Here is a 17,536-nt window from a genome sequence, read left to right as displayed (position 1 = left end):
AGTGATATAAAGTTAGCCCATCCCTGAATCAATACTCAAAGCCTTCCCAATTTAAACCTACCAGAGCTTGTGCTCCACTGCCTTGTTTCAGACAACCCTAGGCTACCTCACACCATATCACCTAATCCTATCAGTGTTCACTGCCACATCCTCTTCTTGCCTTGTACATTTCTTATTGCCTATTTTGATCTGGAGGTCTCCTGCTTCCAAGCTTGTCATTTCATGTGTTAAAATTCCAATATTTAAATGATATAATTTCACTTTTAAAAAACCACAGTTAAGCTCAAATTTTTCATAAAGGTTTGAAAGCTTCTTGGCAGCCTACCTTAAGTCATCTGCCCTTCATGTTTCTCATTAAAATGCTTGTCTGCTCCTTTTAAAAAATTAAAACATTTTGTACGTGTGGCACTTTGTGTACCCCCTTATCCTGGAATGCTATTCTCAGGTTCAAGCTAATGTGTTTATGTATACCATGCAGCCAAATCATGTGTTAGGCCAAACGATATTTAATCAAATAGCCTAACAAATAAAGTGACAAGTAAAACAAATTGTTTCTTCCCCACCACATACAAGCATCGAATACACTCTGCCACTGGTTACCATATCACCAGTGGGGAAGAGTATATGCAGAAATACATACGCCTGGGGAATATGTACAGAGGGCATTCATAGGGACACATCTATGTAGCCTGGGTATAAGAATGAAGAGCATGCATGTCAGGAGCCCCCATGGCCAGGGCACATATGTAGAGGGCACACACTAGGAAGACATGTGACCAGAGTACTCACACAGGAATATATGTAGCCAGGGGACATTAATAGCTGGGGTTACTCTCCCTACCTCCCTTCCTTCCTTCTCTTAGAATCCCTCTCTCAACATATTAACTTAGGAGTTACATTTTGCACAAGACCTTTCCTAATATCCTCTCTCGACAAGTTGTTAGGTCTCTCTACAAAGATTTTATTTTGTATATATTTTACATTTGTTTCTCACCAGCAGAATGTCAATTCCTTGATGTCAAAGACTTCCATTTTTGCCTGTGTATCCCTTAGCACTCAGTGGAGGGCCTTGTATATAGACAGTCTGTGCTTTATAAATGCTTGTTGCATTGAAGGCTATAAACCACCACATTCAGCTAGGATAGCCAACAAAAGCCAGAGGAATTCCACAAGATTAAGACTTTTTATTTTTAACTGTCTTCTTATTGATCTTACCACAAGTCCTGCCCTGATCCATCCTCTATATAGCTGCCAAAGTAATTTCTCCAAAGTATAGGACTATGTCACCTTACTTACCACCATCGCTCCTTGCCCTAATTCAATGAACTCTACTGGCTCATTATACTTTCAGAATCAAATATAAATATCTTTGCTAAATATATTAAATACTTGACTGCTTTCTTATATAAGAGACACTGAACGCAATTTGAGATTTTTAAAATTCAGTCATCATTATGAACTTCATAATATTCTGTCCTGTAATATAGAACCCATGACCTTTTGAGAGGCACAGGATGTTTTCCATATACAAATAGCTCTTGTTTGTTAAGCTTTTTGAGTTCTTATCTCTTCTTTATAACTTTTGCATTTATTTTCTGACAGCTTTCATTTCTTACTGACATCTAGGTGCCTGCTAGATGTCTTCTTTCACTCTCATCCTCCTTTCTAATATATTTCTTGTAATTTATTGTAAACCTGGTAAACATGTATGCAAACCTGTTAAAACTGTGTATAAAATTAAGAGTAATTAGTTCCTTAGTGAAGGCACTGAAGATCTCTCCTATGAATAAAAAGTATTCATTTTAGCTATATAAGGATAGGCTTTTTTTCCCCTTTAAAGCGCAACTACTTCCCCCAATTCCTCAACCCCACCCATTTTCAAAACTAGCAATATTAGAATATAAAGCTAGATAAATTTAAAAAAAACCTTACCATCTGTAGCTTTTTCTTATCCTTATTTGCATTACTGTGGGCGGTCTCAATTGCAACATGGTGCTTCCAAGCTAATTCTTCCAAAGTCTTTGAGTGAGCTTCATTTAACTGTGCTGTTTCCCCTTCCAATCTGGTCTGCAGGTTTAGTAGTTCTCTCTCATAATATTCTTTTTGAGTTTTCTTTGCTTCACTTATTTGCTACAATTAAAAATATTTAAAATGAAAATTCACTATTTATTAACTGGTTTTTCATCATTACCATCAATGTTTGACTACCATGGTATGCAGAGCAGTGTAGCAAGTAGTGAACAGTAATGAGGTTGTTCCAACACTTTATCATCTACTGTCTTAAAATATAAATAATAACATGCCACACACAAGATTCACAATTTCAGAGTAAGGAAAGGGAAAAGAACTGGCACATTGGAGTTACACACAGGTTAGTAACTCTTTTAGACTAAATGTAAAAAGCTTCTTTTAAATTAAGAGTCTAGGCCATAAATGACCAGTTCTTATCAACACTACTGAAAATAGTCTTTTATGCTAAGTCAAGGTGCTAGCCTACATTGGTAAAGGAAGTTCCCTTATCTGGAAGTTCCCTGTTATCAATGAAATTACAGGTCTAGTCCCTATATCTTTCAGTCACATAACTTTTAGTACCATTTTATGCATAAGCATACCTTACTCCCCTTCCAGATACTCTGTGATCCAGTGACACTGGTCTCCTTTGCTGTTCCTCACATACAGCACTTAATGTCCTGACTCCAAAAGTTCTTGATGGCTGAGCCCCACAGCTGGAGACCTCTCCCTCCTCATCTCTGGCCCCTGGCTTGCTTCAAGTCCAAGTTAACGTCCCCCTTTCTTTCTACGGGAAGCCCTTCCTGGTCCTCAATCTTAGTGCCTTCTCCCTAAGATTACCCTCAATTTATTCTCTCTATATGTCTTGTTTGTACATTGTTGGTTTGCGTGTCATCTCCCCCATTAGACTGGGAGTTACTTGAGAGCAGGGACTGTTTTTGGCTTTTCTTTATATCCTCAGCTCTTTGAGCAGTGTCTGGCACATACTGGGTAGGCATTTAAAAAAATGTTAGTTGACTGACATATCGTCTTGATATGATTAACTGTGTGAATATCTCACCTTTCACCAAAAACAGAACCCTAGTAACAAAAAAACTTTATTTTTGAAACGTTTTGATTAAAAGGTAAGTAGAATGCGATTGCATTTTTATTCCTTTATTACATATATACAGTCTCCAACAATGCTGCACTTTTATAAAATTATAAAAACTATTAGACTCAAATACACTACAGATTTCACACAGGTGTATTCACAGGTGTAGAATAAGGTCAATCTTTTAATCTTTTCAAAAGAATTCCAAAATTATAATTTTCAGAATATAAAGAAAACAGAATCTTTTTGCTTTGGAAAAGAAAGCCCCCCCAACCTCCTACCATTTCCAGTTCCAGAATCTGCTTTTTCTGTTGTTCATCCAGACTTTGGGTTCTGCTTTGCAAAAAATTTCTTTCTTCTTCAAGTTGAGATACTCTCTCCCTTGCCAATGATTTTTCCAACTCCAGTTCTCTTATTGTAGCCTCCTGTGACATTTGAGTAGCTTGGAGCATTCCAATATGACCTAACCCCCCAAAAACCTTAGTTAAATGATATATTTTGAGTGGCATAATCATCATTACTGATTGTATTAAACCTCAGAGAATACATTTTAGGTCTGTATAAGGAGTTATTTCTACTTTTCTTATCGTAGAAATTTTCAGTCTTTTAATATTTACTGGTTACAGAAGCAGGGTAACAACTTGGAAAACCTATTTTCATATCATTTAAGCTGTTTCTTGCACTTGAAAATTGTACATGATACAGAAAAAAGTCTAAGTACAGGCATCCTCCTATGTATGTGTAGTTAGCCCTCTGTAAGCAAACGGGGATAAGAAAAGTTGTCATAATTAATATTTAGAAGAGCCAAGACAGGCGTATGCTGGAACCAGCCCTAACCAGCTTGTGAGAATGGTTAAATTGTTAGTGTGAGCATTTATACCTCAGAAATCAGCAACTGCTAAAGCTCAAAGCTTGATTTATGTTTTGTTGACTATCCAGATTTAAGAACGTGTTAATAATGCAGATTAAATGTAAAAACATGTGCATCCATTTTTTTATTCCCTGGAAGGGTCCAGCTGTTAAACATTTACCAGCACATTCCCAAGTACGGAGAAGCAGTATGGTGTCTTAGAAAGGGCAACGGACTTGAAAGTCAGAGAAGCTGGGTTCAATAATTCTTCCAATATTTACAAGCCAAGTACTTCAGCACTGAAGTCCTTGTTCTAATCCTGGCAAATTGCTTAGATCCTATGTGAATTCCAATTTTCTCATCTAAAAACTAAGGCTAATAATACCTGTAATAATATCTGTCTCACAAGGCAGTTAAACCCTAGAGCATTATATAAATGTGAATTACATTGCTCCCATTTTATGGAAGAAGAAACAGGCTCAGATTGCAAGATTTGCCCACATTCACATACCTGCTAAGTTAAGAAAGCAAGGATTCAAATCCAAGGTTCACAGGCTCACAGATTTACAGCTGGAAGTGGCTTTAGATGCAAATTAGTCCAATTTAGTCCAATGACTTGCTCAAGGTCACACTAGAAGTCAGGATCAGAGCTGGGATTGAACCTGAGTCCTCTGAATCCAGAGCTGGTCCAACTCCAAGCCCCAGTGTCCTTTATGCTCTGCCAGGCCGTATTGATCTTAGACCTTGATTAAGAAAACCTGGTGCAGAATGGCACAGACAAGGATGCCAGGAAAAAGTGCAGGAAATCAGGATATAAGAAGTAGAACAACAGAAGAAAAAAGGAAAAAGGAAGAGAATAAAGGACAGAGGAAGTCAGACGAAAAGCATACTGCTCTATATCAGATGAGAAAGAAATGAGGAAGGCAATATTTAATGAGAAGGAAAGCACAGAAAACATAGGCTTGGAATCAGAGGACCCGAATTTAAAGGCTGACACTGCTTCTAACTACCTTTGTGGTCTTCAGCAAGTCATTTAACTTCTCTGGACCTCAGTTGCCTCATTTGTAAAATGAAGGGGTTTGACTAATGTGGCTTAAGGTGCCTTCCTGCTCCAAATCAATGATCCCATGAAAAGGAAACCTGGAAATTCTTTAAGCACATTAGAACAAAATGAATACTAAAAACGAATGACTCAAAGAACTATTTTTTTTTCACAAAGTAAAAATGCCACATATGATTTCCCAACTTAAAATATCTTACTTTCTCTAATAAATGTTGTGGATCACTAGCAGAGGGGAACCTCCATAGGACACTATATTTTATGCAACTATGAATTCAATGATGAACCAGTTGAAATGAGGCATTAAAATTTATCTACAGGATCGGATACTAGTATTATTTTCATTACTTTAAATACCTTAAAATCAGTATCATTAAAGTACAAAAACCTTATAATGTGTGAGGTTATACTATGTTTTTACACACTAACTACATTATCTGGAATTATGTTCCTCAATTATTTTAATAAAAAGTTACTGTTTTTAAAAGTATATATTACCTAAAACCATTCAGAGTTTACCTGAAAATGATACACATTGCTTCAGCAGGATCAAAAAAACTCACTCAAATACTCAGATTCTGTATAACTTAAATATAACAAGGAAAGACTAATTTCATTCTCAGTTAACATAGGTATCAGTTTTAGTCTGGTAGCATACAAAGACAAATGGTCAGACATACTAGCTTTAAGGACAAGATCTGAAGCTTGTTGCTGTAACCGTTCTCTAGCAGCTGCTAGCTCACTTTCCACCTCCTTATGTTTGCTTAGTAAAGTTATCTCTTCTTCTTTGACATCATCTAGCTGTTTTTGAAGAACCTAAAAGTCAGAAAATATTCATTATTAGTAGGTAATGCAGATGCTAAGCTAAATCATTAATTTAAACTATTCACACTAGCACATTTGTTGGCTAAGTCATGCTCATTTGTTCTCAAATTTAAACTTACAGGTACTGATGGTAAAATCTAACTTTTCATAAACCACAAGGCTTCAACATAAAAAAAATCTATTTTAATCTTTTTTTGCTTTCACTTAAAAACCTCTGGCTTTTAGCACAAGGCTGTGGAATTTTCTTAAAAAAAAACCACAAAACTCTTGAGAATATTTTTTACTAGTTCCTATACATATTTAACCTAGATTTCAAAGTCAATAGCTGAAATTCATGTGGCAGCCATAACATTATTACTGCTAACAGAGAGAATGTGATTGTGTAAACTTTGAAAAATAGGCATCAAAAGTCCAGGATTTTAATGGTTTAATTTTATAATCATCAAACTACATTTGCAATAAGGGTATATTATAGCCAGTAATTTTTACCAAGTTGACTTTTTTGTTTTTCTTTTAAATATCTCACCATAATATTCATTCACATTCTGATAGTGAAGTTTTATGTGTGAAAGGTGAGATTTATCAAGGAAGTTCTCTGATTAATTTGATGAGCTTGCTAAGAGCTAAAGCTTTGTTTGAACCTTTGATTGTCCATATTTCTTTCTGGAAAGGGTTGGACATGCCCTTTGGCACCTTGTTAAAAATATAAAAGGCAAATTATTAATTATCAGACACTAGGATTTCCCTAAGATGAACTGGTTAGCACTTCCTATTAGACAGGTATCTGTGGCTGGGGCTGTCCCCAAGATGAGGTGGTAGTCTTAGACTCTTAGAAGGATGAACACTTGCTCTCGTGACGATAATTTTCCCTTTAAGCTGACTGAAAAAAAGTGAACCAATAAACTGTTTTTTTTTTCCTTTTCAAGAGATCCAGAAATCAGAAAAGCTATCAGATGACCTAGTTGGGGGTCAGGGAGGAGGCAGGAGAGTGGGAGCCTCTACATGTGTACCATCCACACTGTTCCCCCCCTTATAATAGTGACTATTTTGGGATAGAGACACATGGGAGCTACTTGCGCCTGCCCACAGCTTTATAAGATGAGACCTGAAAATGAATTTTCTCAGTCCAAGAAAATGTAGCAGCTGGGACAGTGAAAAACTGTGTTGAACATTTATGGACTATCATGAGTAATTTGTGTTTTTCCGTATTTGTTTATGGGCACTAGGAATCCTTTGTATTTTCTGCATATTCTGTGGGGTAACTAACCTAAAGGCTAAACTGTAACCAATGTGCATTTTTTTTACTTGTGAGTGCCTGCATAGGAGCTGGGAACTGAGTCATCCACATTTATGGAAGCTTAGACACAACCTAGACATAAGCTATATTGGGAGTTTCCCAGAGTAGAGTTTAAGAGGAGACAAAATGAGTCAAAGGGTATTATCTTTTGGGGATACTCCCAAGATAAATTATGTCTGTGTGAGCCCAGAGTTTGAATGGCCATGGGGCATAGGTTACATGCGCAAATAATATTAATTTTCACTTACAAAACAAGAAGATGCAAAAGTAATGCAAATAGAAAAAAAAGAAATAATTAGGTTTCTTCATAACTTTTGTTCTTCAGTCTAAATAAAACCAATCCACCTAAAATATTTGTAGGGAAACAATGAGGATTTTGGCTGCCAACAAGATTTAATAAAGGTAGAAATTTAAGTCAAATAGATGGAGAATGACTAAACTTTTTTCACTTACCTTTTGAACTTCTCTCAGCTTATCTCTTGTGTGGGTCAAATTCATTATTTTCAAAACCAGAGAAGATTTTGGGAATTTCATACCCAGACTTTGATTTTAGTCCCAGATGCAAGGATTAAAAGAAAAAAATTATTCTTGGTCCAAGGGCACTGGTATATATCATAGGCTTTAGCTATGACTAAAGACTCTTCCATTTGTCCTCATAAGGGAGAGGTTTTCTAGTCACTACACTCTAAAAATGATGCTGTTAAAGTGCTGCATTCAATATGCCAGCAAATTTTGAAAACTTAACGGCAGCCACCGGATTGGAAAAGATCAGCTTATATCCCAATTCTAAAGAAGGGCAATGCCAAGGAACATTCAAATTACTGAATAATCGTAGTCATTTCACACACCAGTAAGGTTATGCTTAAGATTCTGCAAGCTAGGCTTCAGCAATAAGTGAACCAAGAATTACCAGAAAAGCAGGTTTTTTGAAAAGGCAGAGGAACTAGAGTCCAAATTGCCAACATTTGCTGTATTATGGAGATAGCAAGGAAATTCAGGAAAAAACCATCTATTTCTGCTTCATTGACTACACTAACAAAACATAACAAAATTACACAACAAAATGTGGCAAGGCCTCAAAAAGATCAGAGCACCAGATGTCTCCTTAGGAACCTGTATGTGGGGCAGGAAGCAAGTTAGGACCGAACATGGAACAAGTGACTGGTTTAAAATTGGTGTCAACAGAACCTCACCTCTTGGCCTGCAGAGGCTGGAGCTGAACAGAGAGAGCAGGCAAGAGCAACTATGCAGAGATTAAGACAGAAGTTTATTTTCTATAGTGAGAGAAATGGCGTGTAAGCAAGGAGGGTAACTAGACATATGTGCCGTTCCCCACTCCCACCCCCAAAAGGTCTCTTTTTTTAAAAAAAATTATTTAGCATTTTATTTTTCCCCAGTTACATGTAAAAACAATTTTTAACATTCATGTTTAAAACTTCTGAGTCCCAAATTCTCTCCCCTCCTCCTTCCTCACTGCTACCCACACTGAGAAGGCAAGCAATTCAACACAGGTTATACACGTGTAGTCATGCAAAACAACATGTTGTGAAAGAAAACACAGACCCAAAAAAACCCCCTCAAAAAATAAAGTAAAAAGAATATGCTTCAATCTGTATTCAGACACCATCAGTTCTTTCTCTGTGGAAGGATAGCATTTTTCACCATAAGTCTTGGATCACTGTATTGCTAAGAATAGCTAAGTCATTCACAGCTGATCATCTTACAATATTACTATTACTTTGTACACAGTACATTTAACTTTGCATCAGCTCATGTAAGTCTTTCCAGGTTTTTCTGAGAGTATCCTGCTCATCATTTCTTATAGCACAACAGCAATCCATCACAAAGTGTGGGCAAATTTCAATACTTATATCAATGGCTATGCAGTGAGCTTTAGCCCTGACAATGAGGGGTAACAGTAACAATAAGACAAGTTTGATTCATGGTCGGCCTTCATAATCAGAACATGGATATAACAGGTATTGGTCAAAGCAATGCAACAAGTATGTGAAATAATTCTGGGATTTTCTAGGGCTGAATTCATCCAGAGGGTGAGTGCAAAGGATTACGTCAAACTCAGGGCACAGCTTACATGCTGGGTCCTAACTCTAAAAAACAGGGTATCTACTAATAGTATCTTGACAATGGAAAAGGAATACGACAAGGTTGTATATTGTCACCATATTTATTTAACTTTTATGCAAAGTACATCATATGAAATGGCAGGCTGGATAAATTAAAAGCCAGAATTATGGCTGCCAGGAGAAATAGCATCAATCTCAGATATGCAGGTGATACCACTCTAATGGCAGCAAGTAAAGAGGAATTAAGAAGCCTCTTGATGAAGGTGAAAAGAGGAGAGTGTCAAAGCTGGCTTGAAGCTTAACATCAAAAAACCAAGATCTTGGCAACTGGTCCCATCACTTCTGGGCAAAGAGGGAGAAGAAATGGAAGCAGTGTGAACTTTTATATTCTTGGGCTCAAAGATCACTGTAGATGGCAACTTCAACCATGAAATTAAAAGATGCTTGCTCCTTGGAAAGAAAGCTATGGGAAATCTGGCCAGCATACTAAAAAGCACAGGCGTCAATCTTGTCAACAAAGACGCATATAGTCAAAAAGCTATGGTTTTTCCAGTAATAATGTATGGCTGTGAGAGTTGGATTGTAAGGAAAGCTGAGTGCTGCAGAACTGACACTTTCAAATTGTGTTACTAGAGAAGACTTTTGAGAGTCCCTTGGACAGCAAGGAGATCAAATCAGTCAATACTTAAAGAAATTAACTTAGGCTATCCACTGGAAGGTCAAATACTGAAGCTGAAACTTAAATACTTTGCACATAATGAGAAGACAAGACCCACAGGAAGAGACCCAGATGTTGGGGAAGATTGAAAGCAAAAAGAAAAAGAGACAGCAGAGGATGAGATGGACAGATAGCATCAAGCAAACAACAAACATGAACTTGGAAAGACTTCAAAAGATAGTGGAGGATATAAGGGCCTGGTGTGCTATATTCCATGGGGTCAAGCAGAGCTGGACATGACTAAACAACAACAACATCCTAGCAGTTGTCAGCTGAGACGATAAGCAAGTGGTCAGGAAGGGAAGAAACCAAGAAGCCAGTACCAGGGAGTAATGCTCTGGTGTGGCCGTAAGAGTGAAGAGTCCAGTACAAAGCTGAAAAGGCCAGTAGAGAGTTAGGGTTACTAGCAGATAAGAGACAACTAGCAGGGAGCAGTACAGACAACACCCAAGGCCCAGAGACAGTGATGTGATAACATCACCCAAATATACCAGTAACCTTGCAACATCAGAATGGAATTGACCATTTGTGTGTATGTCCAGATCACAAGATAAACGTGTCACCTTTATATGTATCCTATATTTGTGCCCTTCCACATGTATTCCCTAGCCACACATGCTCCTTATATGTATGACCCCATTTGTAATCCTTGTGCATCCTTTCTTCCCAATAATAACATACATATTTGTGGGATAGTACGCACCAGGTTTATGGAGGAAATTTTCCATTGCTACTTTTCTTGTCATTTATTTCATCAAAAATTTTTGCTTTGAACTGAGTTGTTTAATGACTTTGTAAAAGTAAACACATCAATGGTGGTTTGTAGGCTATACAGTTCTGAACAGATGCAGATTCGTGAGTACCCTGAACCTTTGTTCATTTTTCTGGGGGTTCTATGTGCCTAAAATGGGTTGCTCAGGTACTCCATACTGAATTCAACAAAATCTTTAAGTATTAAGACCATAATAGTACTTACCATAACATTGTCTTCTGCTTTACCAAGTGCTAATTGAAGCTTATGGCATTTTTCATGAAGACTTCCAGTTTCATCCTGTGCCATTTGTAACTCTGTTCTAAGGTTAATTATGGTCTTACGTAAAACTGATTCTTGATTCTGAAGTTCCTTTCTCAGATCTGCTTCTTTTTCTTTGCTAGCATGGAGGCTGTCAGCTGTCAAGTGCTGGGACCGTTTCAAAGTATCAAGTTCATGTTCATAAAAGGACTGAGCTTTACTCAGCTTGTCTTCATAATCCTCAATTAGTTTTTTCCTTTCAAGCTTTAATTCTTCAAGTTTTTTATTTAAACCTTCCACTTCAATTCTGTGCAGTTCTTCTGCCTTTTCCTGCCCCTTATTTAATGAGGCACTGTGACACTCCTGGGTCTGAAGAAGTTCTCGGATTTCTTGTATATGTTCAGCTTTCAAGTTATCCAGAGCCCTCAATTTATCTTTCTCAAACTGTACTTGTAGCTGTGAAAAGCTCTCCAACTTCTCCTCAAACTTCTTTCTGATCTCTTCGACTTCTCTGGCCATTGTTAGCACACGTTGGACATGCTGGGCTTCTGTACAAATGTGCCTGTCTTCCATTCTGTGTTTGTAAGCTTCAAACTCAGTCAAAGCCTGATGTTTCATCTTTTTGTGACCTTCTAGTGACTCTTCTAAAACTTGGATCTTTCGTTTAAGGTCTGATTCCTCTGTGAGTTTACTTTTATATTGCAAAATCTTTTCTCTTGTTTCTCCAAGAATTTGTTGAATTTCCTCTTCATGAGCATCTCTAAGGGCTTGAATTGAAGATTCATGCTCATCATTTTTAGTGTTCAAAGCATATATTACCTGCATTTTTAAGTGGAGAAAGAAGGGAAAATAATTGAGATAAATAAATTGAAAATTTCAATTGCCTAATTCTTTTATGCAGTTTAACAGTTTTCATGTACATATTTAAAAATATTGTCATTTTCACAAGTACTTGATATTGTCTCCCTTCCCATCTTCAGAAGACTGCATCGTCCTCATATATCCTCTGCTCTCCTTTGAATGTTTAACTACTATCAATGGATTCATTTCCTACTGCCTTTAAACATATTTAAATCTTCCCTATTCTTAAAAAAGGACCCTTCACTAGAGCATACCCCAAGTTATCATTCTTTATCTCTTCTCCCTCTTTCTTATCTACTCTTGATGCCTCCATTTCCTTTCCTCTCACTCATCAACCCTTTGCAATCTGACTTTCAACTCTGACTGATAGTATAGTTCTTAGTCCTCAACCTTCTTGAACTATCTGCTTGCTACATTTCACATTATTGACTTCTCTTTCTCCTTTTGGATACTCTCTCCTATCTGGGTTTTTGTGACACTATTCTCTTTTAGTTTAGGTACTAATTATTTGACTACTCCTTCTTACTCTCCTTTGTTCATCATAGACACCATGTCCCCTGAGTTTTCACTAAGATTATGTCCTGGGCATTCTTCACTTTTCCCTCTATTCTACCTTTTTTTGGTAACCTCATTAGCTTCTCATGGGCTTAACTATAATCTCTTTGCAGATGACTCATAGATCAACATATGTAGCAACAGTCTCTCCCCCTAAGCTTCAATCTCAGATCAACAAGTGCCTATCAGACCTTTCAAAATGGTCATCTCAGAGACATCTTGACACAACTCATTATCTTTCCCTCTAGCCCTCCTTCTTTCAAACTTTCCTATTTTGTTGAAGACATTACCATCCTTCCAGTGTGGCAGGTTCATAATCTTGGCATTATCCTCACTCTCCCTAAGCCCACATATCCAATAAATTGTTAAATATTGTCATTTTTTTAATCTCTATCTCTTGAAAGTCTCCTACCCACTCATATAGCCACTGCTTTAATGAAGATCCTTATGATTTTTCAACAAATTATTCTGACCTCACATTCATCTTCCAAACAGAATGATTTTCCTAAAGTGCATGAATATACAATTCCTGCTCAATAAATTCCAGGTGCTTCCTAATACATGTAGAATCACATATAAATTCCCTTATCTGGCATTTAAAGTGCTCTGTAAAGTATCTCCAATTTACCTTAAAAAAAAAAAGCCTTATTGCACACAATATTGCCCCTTCATTTGCTCTGTGGTCCATACACTGGCCTTTCTACCATTCTGCCATTTCTGGCATTCTACCAAATGCAATCCATGCCCTGCCTCTTTACCATATTGTTCCCTCATACCTGTATTCTCTCCTTCCTTATCACTTCCTCTTGGAATACCTAGTTTTCTTCAAGGACCAGGTGTCAAGTGTTACCTTCTACACGAGGCCATTCTTGATCTCTCTCCCCTCCACTAGTGCTACTAGTGCCCTTCCCACTCAAATCATCTTTTATTTACTTTGTCTATACCTATATAGATAAATGTTACCTCCTAGATAGAATGTAAGCAGGGACCATTTCATTTTCATCATCTGCCTCCATGCTTTTTGCTAAGCTGTTCCCTAGAATGCTCTCTCTTCTCACTTCTGCCTCTTGGACTCCTGTGCTTCTTGCTCAAGAGCCATCTACTCTAGGAGGCATTTTTTGGTGCCCCACTCTTACCTTCAAATGCTTTCTTCTCCAAGGTTACCTTGCCTCTGCTGTGTGTGTGTGTGTGTGTGTGTGTGTGTGTGTGTGTGTATTTAATACACCTATATATGTACATTTTTTCTCCCTTGTCAGACTGTAATTTCCTTGAGGGAAGAGACAATTTTAATTTCATCTTTGTATGCCAGTACTTAGCACAGCGCCTGCCATGGAGTAGAAATGTAATAAATGTTTGTTAATTAACTATGCATTCAAAGTAAACAAGAAACTTTACTTCATGAGAAACTTAGTAATCTCATACTGTGGCATTTATAATAGGCATTTGCAAAAAATCCACTGCTACCTAGAGCCTATGTGTCAACACTAGATGGGTAATGAAGTAGACAAAATTCTACAAAGAACTTAGTAAACGAATCTAAATTGCATCAGCATATAGTTAATAATGTAACTTCTTAGCCACCATTTTTCCAAACCACGCAGACTGCATTTTGGCCATGACACACCTGGAACCACCCTGGGCTCTAAAAGGTGAGCTTTTGCCCTATATAGCCTGGAAACAAGACTCTAAGTCACTTCCTGGATACTGTGTCCAAACTAAGATGCTGAACATATCCTCCCATTCCTTCTACCTCCCCTTTGTGTGTTGTCTTCTATCTATAGATAGGAAATGACTAGTTATTGATACTGGAGTCTTTTCTAAATCAGTTATTTATGTATAGTCAGAACACTGACTTGTTTAGAGAAAAGATCAAAATCAACATAGAATCAGAAGAAACCATAAAATACGATGTATTATTATTAAACATAAAATTTGAAAAGCCCATTTTTAAATACCAGTATTATTATGGTAATGGTACATGGCTACAAATCATGGAATCCCACAGCATGTAAATAATTAATATTGCAGAATATGTCAGTACAACTTACTATATGCTTAGAACTCATAAGACATTAAACATGTCCTTTACAAATCACACAGCAATAAAAATTATAATCAATAAATGAAATCAGAAGAAAAAGTTAAAACAAATGGATACTAAATAATGTAACCATAAGAATGAGTGGGTCAAAAATAAATAATAAAACAATAATTAGTTAATAAACAATGTTTACATTCATTTAATATTAAATTTTAACTAAAGCAATTCTTAAAAGAAATTTTACATTCTAAAAGGAGATTTTACATTTCTAAAAAAGAACTCAATCTTTTTTTTTTTCTGGTGAGGCGAGGATTAAGTGACTTGCCCAGGGTCAAACAGCTAGTAAGTATCAAATGTCTGAGGCTGGATTTGAACTCAGGTCCTCCGAGAGGTCAATCTTTTGATAGAAATGAAACCAGGAAATATAAAATCCCTGAATAAGAACAAAAACAGATATTCTGAAAACTAAAGGAAATAAAATTTAAAACATGAGTACTGAACTGCTAAATAAAGCAAGAAAAAAAAATTTTGTAAAAACCAAATAAGAGAAAAGAAAAATGGAAACAAAGAAACTGTTAAGATGATAAAAGTAGGAATTGATTTTGTGGAAAGGACTAATCAAATATTCAAACCATTTTAAGTAATTTAAGGGTTTTTTTTTTGTTTAAGATGAAAGCCTTTTAAAAGATCCTCAAAATCAAAATAAAAGGAAATTTTAAAAAATCACCAGAAACTATTATATCCAATTATATGCCAACAAAATAAACTAAATCACATAGATGAATAGTTACAAAAATAAAATATACTCAGGCTAGCAGAAGAAATAAAAACTTTTAAATAATCTTATAAACAGAAAATGAACAAGCCATAAATGAACTCCTAAAAAATAAAACCAGATCCATATAGGTTTACAAGTGGTTTCTATCTAACATTCAAAGACCAATTAACTCCAATGATGCATAATTTTTTTTTGGAAAAAACAGAGGTAGAAGGCACTTTAAAAACTCCTTCTATAAGACAAAATATGATGCTGAAACCCAGGGCAGGGAGAGATAAGATAGATAAGCTTGGCCAATGTCTTTAATGAATAATGACATAAAAAAATGAATATTACCAAATTACCAAAAAATATTACCAAAGAGGCCAAAGCAATGTATTTAAACAGATTATTCATTCTGATCAGTTAGATTTATAAAACTACAAACATAACAAACCATATTAATAAGAAAAATAAAAACCACATGATTATATTAACAGATGTAGAAAAGGCTTTTGAGAAAATATAACATTTACTTATGTTAAAAAATACTTAAAAGCATACAAAAATAAACTTTACATAATAACATTATCTAAAACTAAGAACAAAATGTTATTTCTGTTTTTAGCTAGTTTTATTTCTAAGGTAGAAATACTAGAAGCCTTTCCAGTAAGAACAGGAGTAAACTAAGGCTCTGTATTGTTACCACTATCGTTTGAGTTCTAGAAATGCTAGCTATGGTAAAAAAAAAAAAAGGAAAAAAATCCAGACAGAATAAACATAGGTAAAGAGGAAGTAAAGATATCTCTATTTGCAGATTGCTTTAATTAAGGAATATTACCGGTTCAATTAAAAAATAAATTTAAATTTTATTAACTTTAGTAAAGTAGCAGGATATAAAATAAACTCATAAAAATCAGCCTTTAGATATATTACTAATAAAACCTAGCAGGAAGAGGCAGAAAACAAAGTTGCACTCATATTAACTATGTCAACCACTGGGAAATTCTAGGCCCGAACCTTGCTCTGATCAGCAGTTTCTAACTACCTCCAAGAAGACTCCCCCACTACTCATACTTCAACAGTTTCCAACGCTCTTGAAGAGAGATAGTCCCAAGGACATTTCTGTGACCTTGCTTCTGTAATCCCTCAATATCGTTAACACTTCTTTCCGGTTCTATGTATCCCAACTATATGCCCTCCTTCTGTCTTTCAGGACTGTGCCCTATAAGAATCACCTTCTTTCCTTCCTCCCTAGGCATCTCTGTCTGAATAAGAGCATATTGTCCTGAATTGCAATTCCCCAACCCTGAATAAACACCTCACTTTATTTATTGATCACCTAGTTGGTCTGAGTTTTTCCATGTTGACGACTATGAAACACATAAAATATCTGATAGTTAACTTATCAAGATACCTTCAGGACTTGAATACAGAAAATACTTTCATAGAAATGAAGAAATACATATGGGAAGATATTTATTGTTCATGGTTGGTACTGATCAGACACAAAAACAAAAAACTTATTAAATGGATGTTCTAAGGAAGCAAGAATCAGAAACAAATGAACAAGAACTCATCTGACAAAGGCTGTTAGGAAAACTTAAAAGCGGTTTGACAGAAATTAGATTTAGATCAACATTTTATGCAATATATCACAATAAGCTTAAAATGGATATCTGACTTTGATATAAAGGTTACATGAACAAATTAGATAATATTTTTCACAGATATTGCAAGGGGAAGAATTCTTAACTCAACAGCAGATAGAAATGATGACAAAAGAACTTCAATAATATAAATAATAAAACTAGGGGGCAGCTAGGTGGTACAGTGGATAGAGCGCCAGCCCTGAAGTCAGGAGAAGCTGAGTTCAAATCGACCTTAGACCAAACACTTAACATTTACTAGCTGTGTGACCCTGGGCAAGTCACTTAACCTCAACTGCCTAAAAATAAAAAAAAATTAATAACAATAATAACAAAAAATAATAAAACTAGTTTAAAAGAAAATTTGGAAGGATATTCAAAAAAGCAAAGTAGCCCCTCCCCCAGGGCATTTAAAGATGAAAATGGAAAAAGGACTACAAATAAGAAAAACGGAAATCCAAAGAAACTTCCAATTCACAGCTTATAGTAAATGTGAAACAAAAGATGAAATTCCACAGCAAAATAAAAACAATTACACAGTGTATAAAACAGACAACTCTTTCCCCTTCTAGATATATTAAGAAAGCATTTTAAATTTTTCTACCCTGAAGCCTTTGAACTTATCTGAAAGAAAAATCGTAACAATCCTTTTTTCAATCCTGAAACAATGTCTGTTTCCCTCTCTTCAATCATCCCTGGAAGAGTTCTTCCTTTGAAATAATTA

The 17,536-nt window shown here is 35.9% G+C and overlaps 1 protein-coding gene across 7 annotated transcripts in view; it reads right to left on the bottom strand.

The window, feature by feature from the left end:
- The window catches only part of FAM184A (family with sequence similarity 184 member A), a 106,833-nt gene that overhangs the window by 49,892 nt on the left and 39,405 nt on the right, over positions 1 to 17,536 (bottom strand). For all 7 annotated transcript variants that reach the window (XM_078155179.1, XM_020971630.2, XM_020971635.2 and 4 more), the window contains exons 2-5: positions 10,914 to 11,768; positions 5,694 to 5,829; positions 3,385 to 3,566; positions 1,933 to 2,130 (exon numbers count right to left, since the gene is read on the bottom strand). In XM_078155179.1, coding sequence (XP_078011305.1) covers positions 1,933 to 2,130; positions 3,385 to 3,566; positions 5,694 to 5,829; positions 10,914 to 11,768 — 1,371 coding nt within the window. The remainder of the gene's footprint in view (positions 1 to 1,932; positions 2,131 to 3,384; positions 3,567 to 5,693; positions 5,830 to 10,913; positions 11,769 to 17,536) is intronic.

The sequence above is a fragment of the Phascolarctos cinereus genome, unplaced genomic scaffold, assembly GCF_003287225.1.
Source record: "Phascolarctos cinereus isolate Bilbo 61053 unplaced genomic scaffold, phaCin_HiC Scaffold_5;HRSCAF=322, whole genome shotgun sequence".
Classification (NCBI taxonomy): Eukaryota; Metazoa; Chordata; class Mammalia; order Diprotodontia; family Phascolarctidae; genus Phascolarctos; species Phascolarctos cinereus.
Note: the sequence above shows the minus strand (reverse complement) of the source record. Positions and strands in the feature narration are given on the sequence as shown.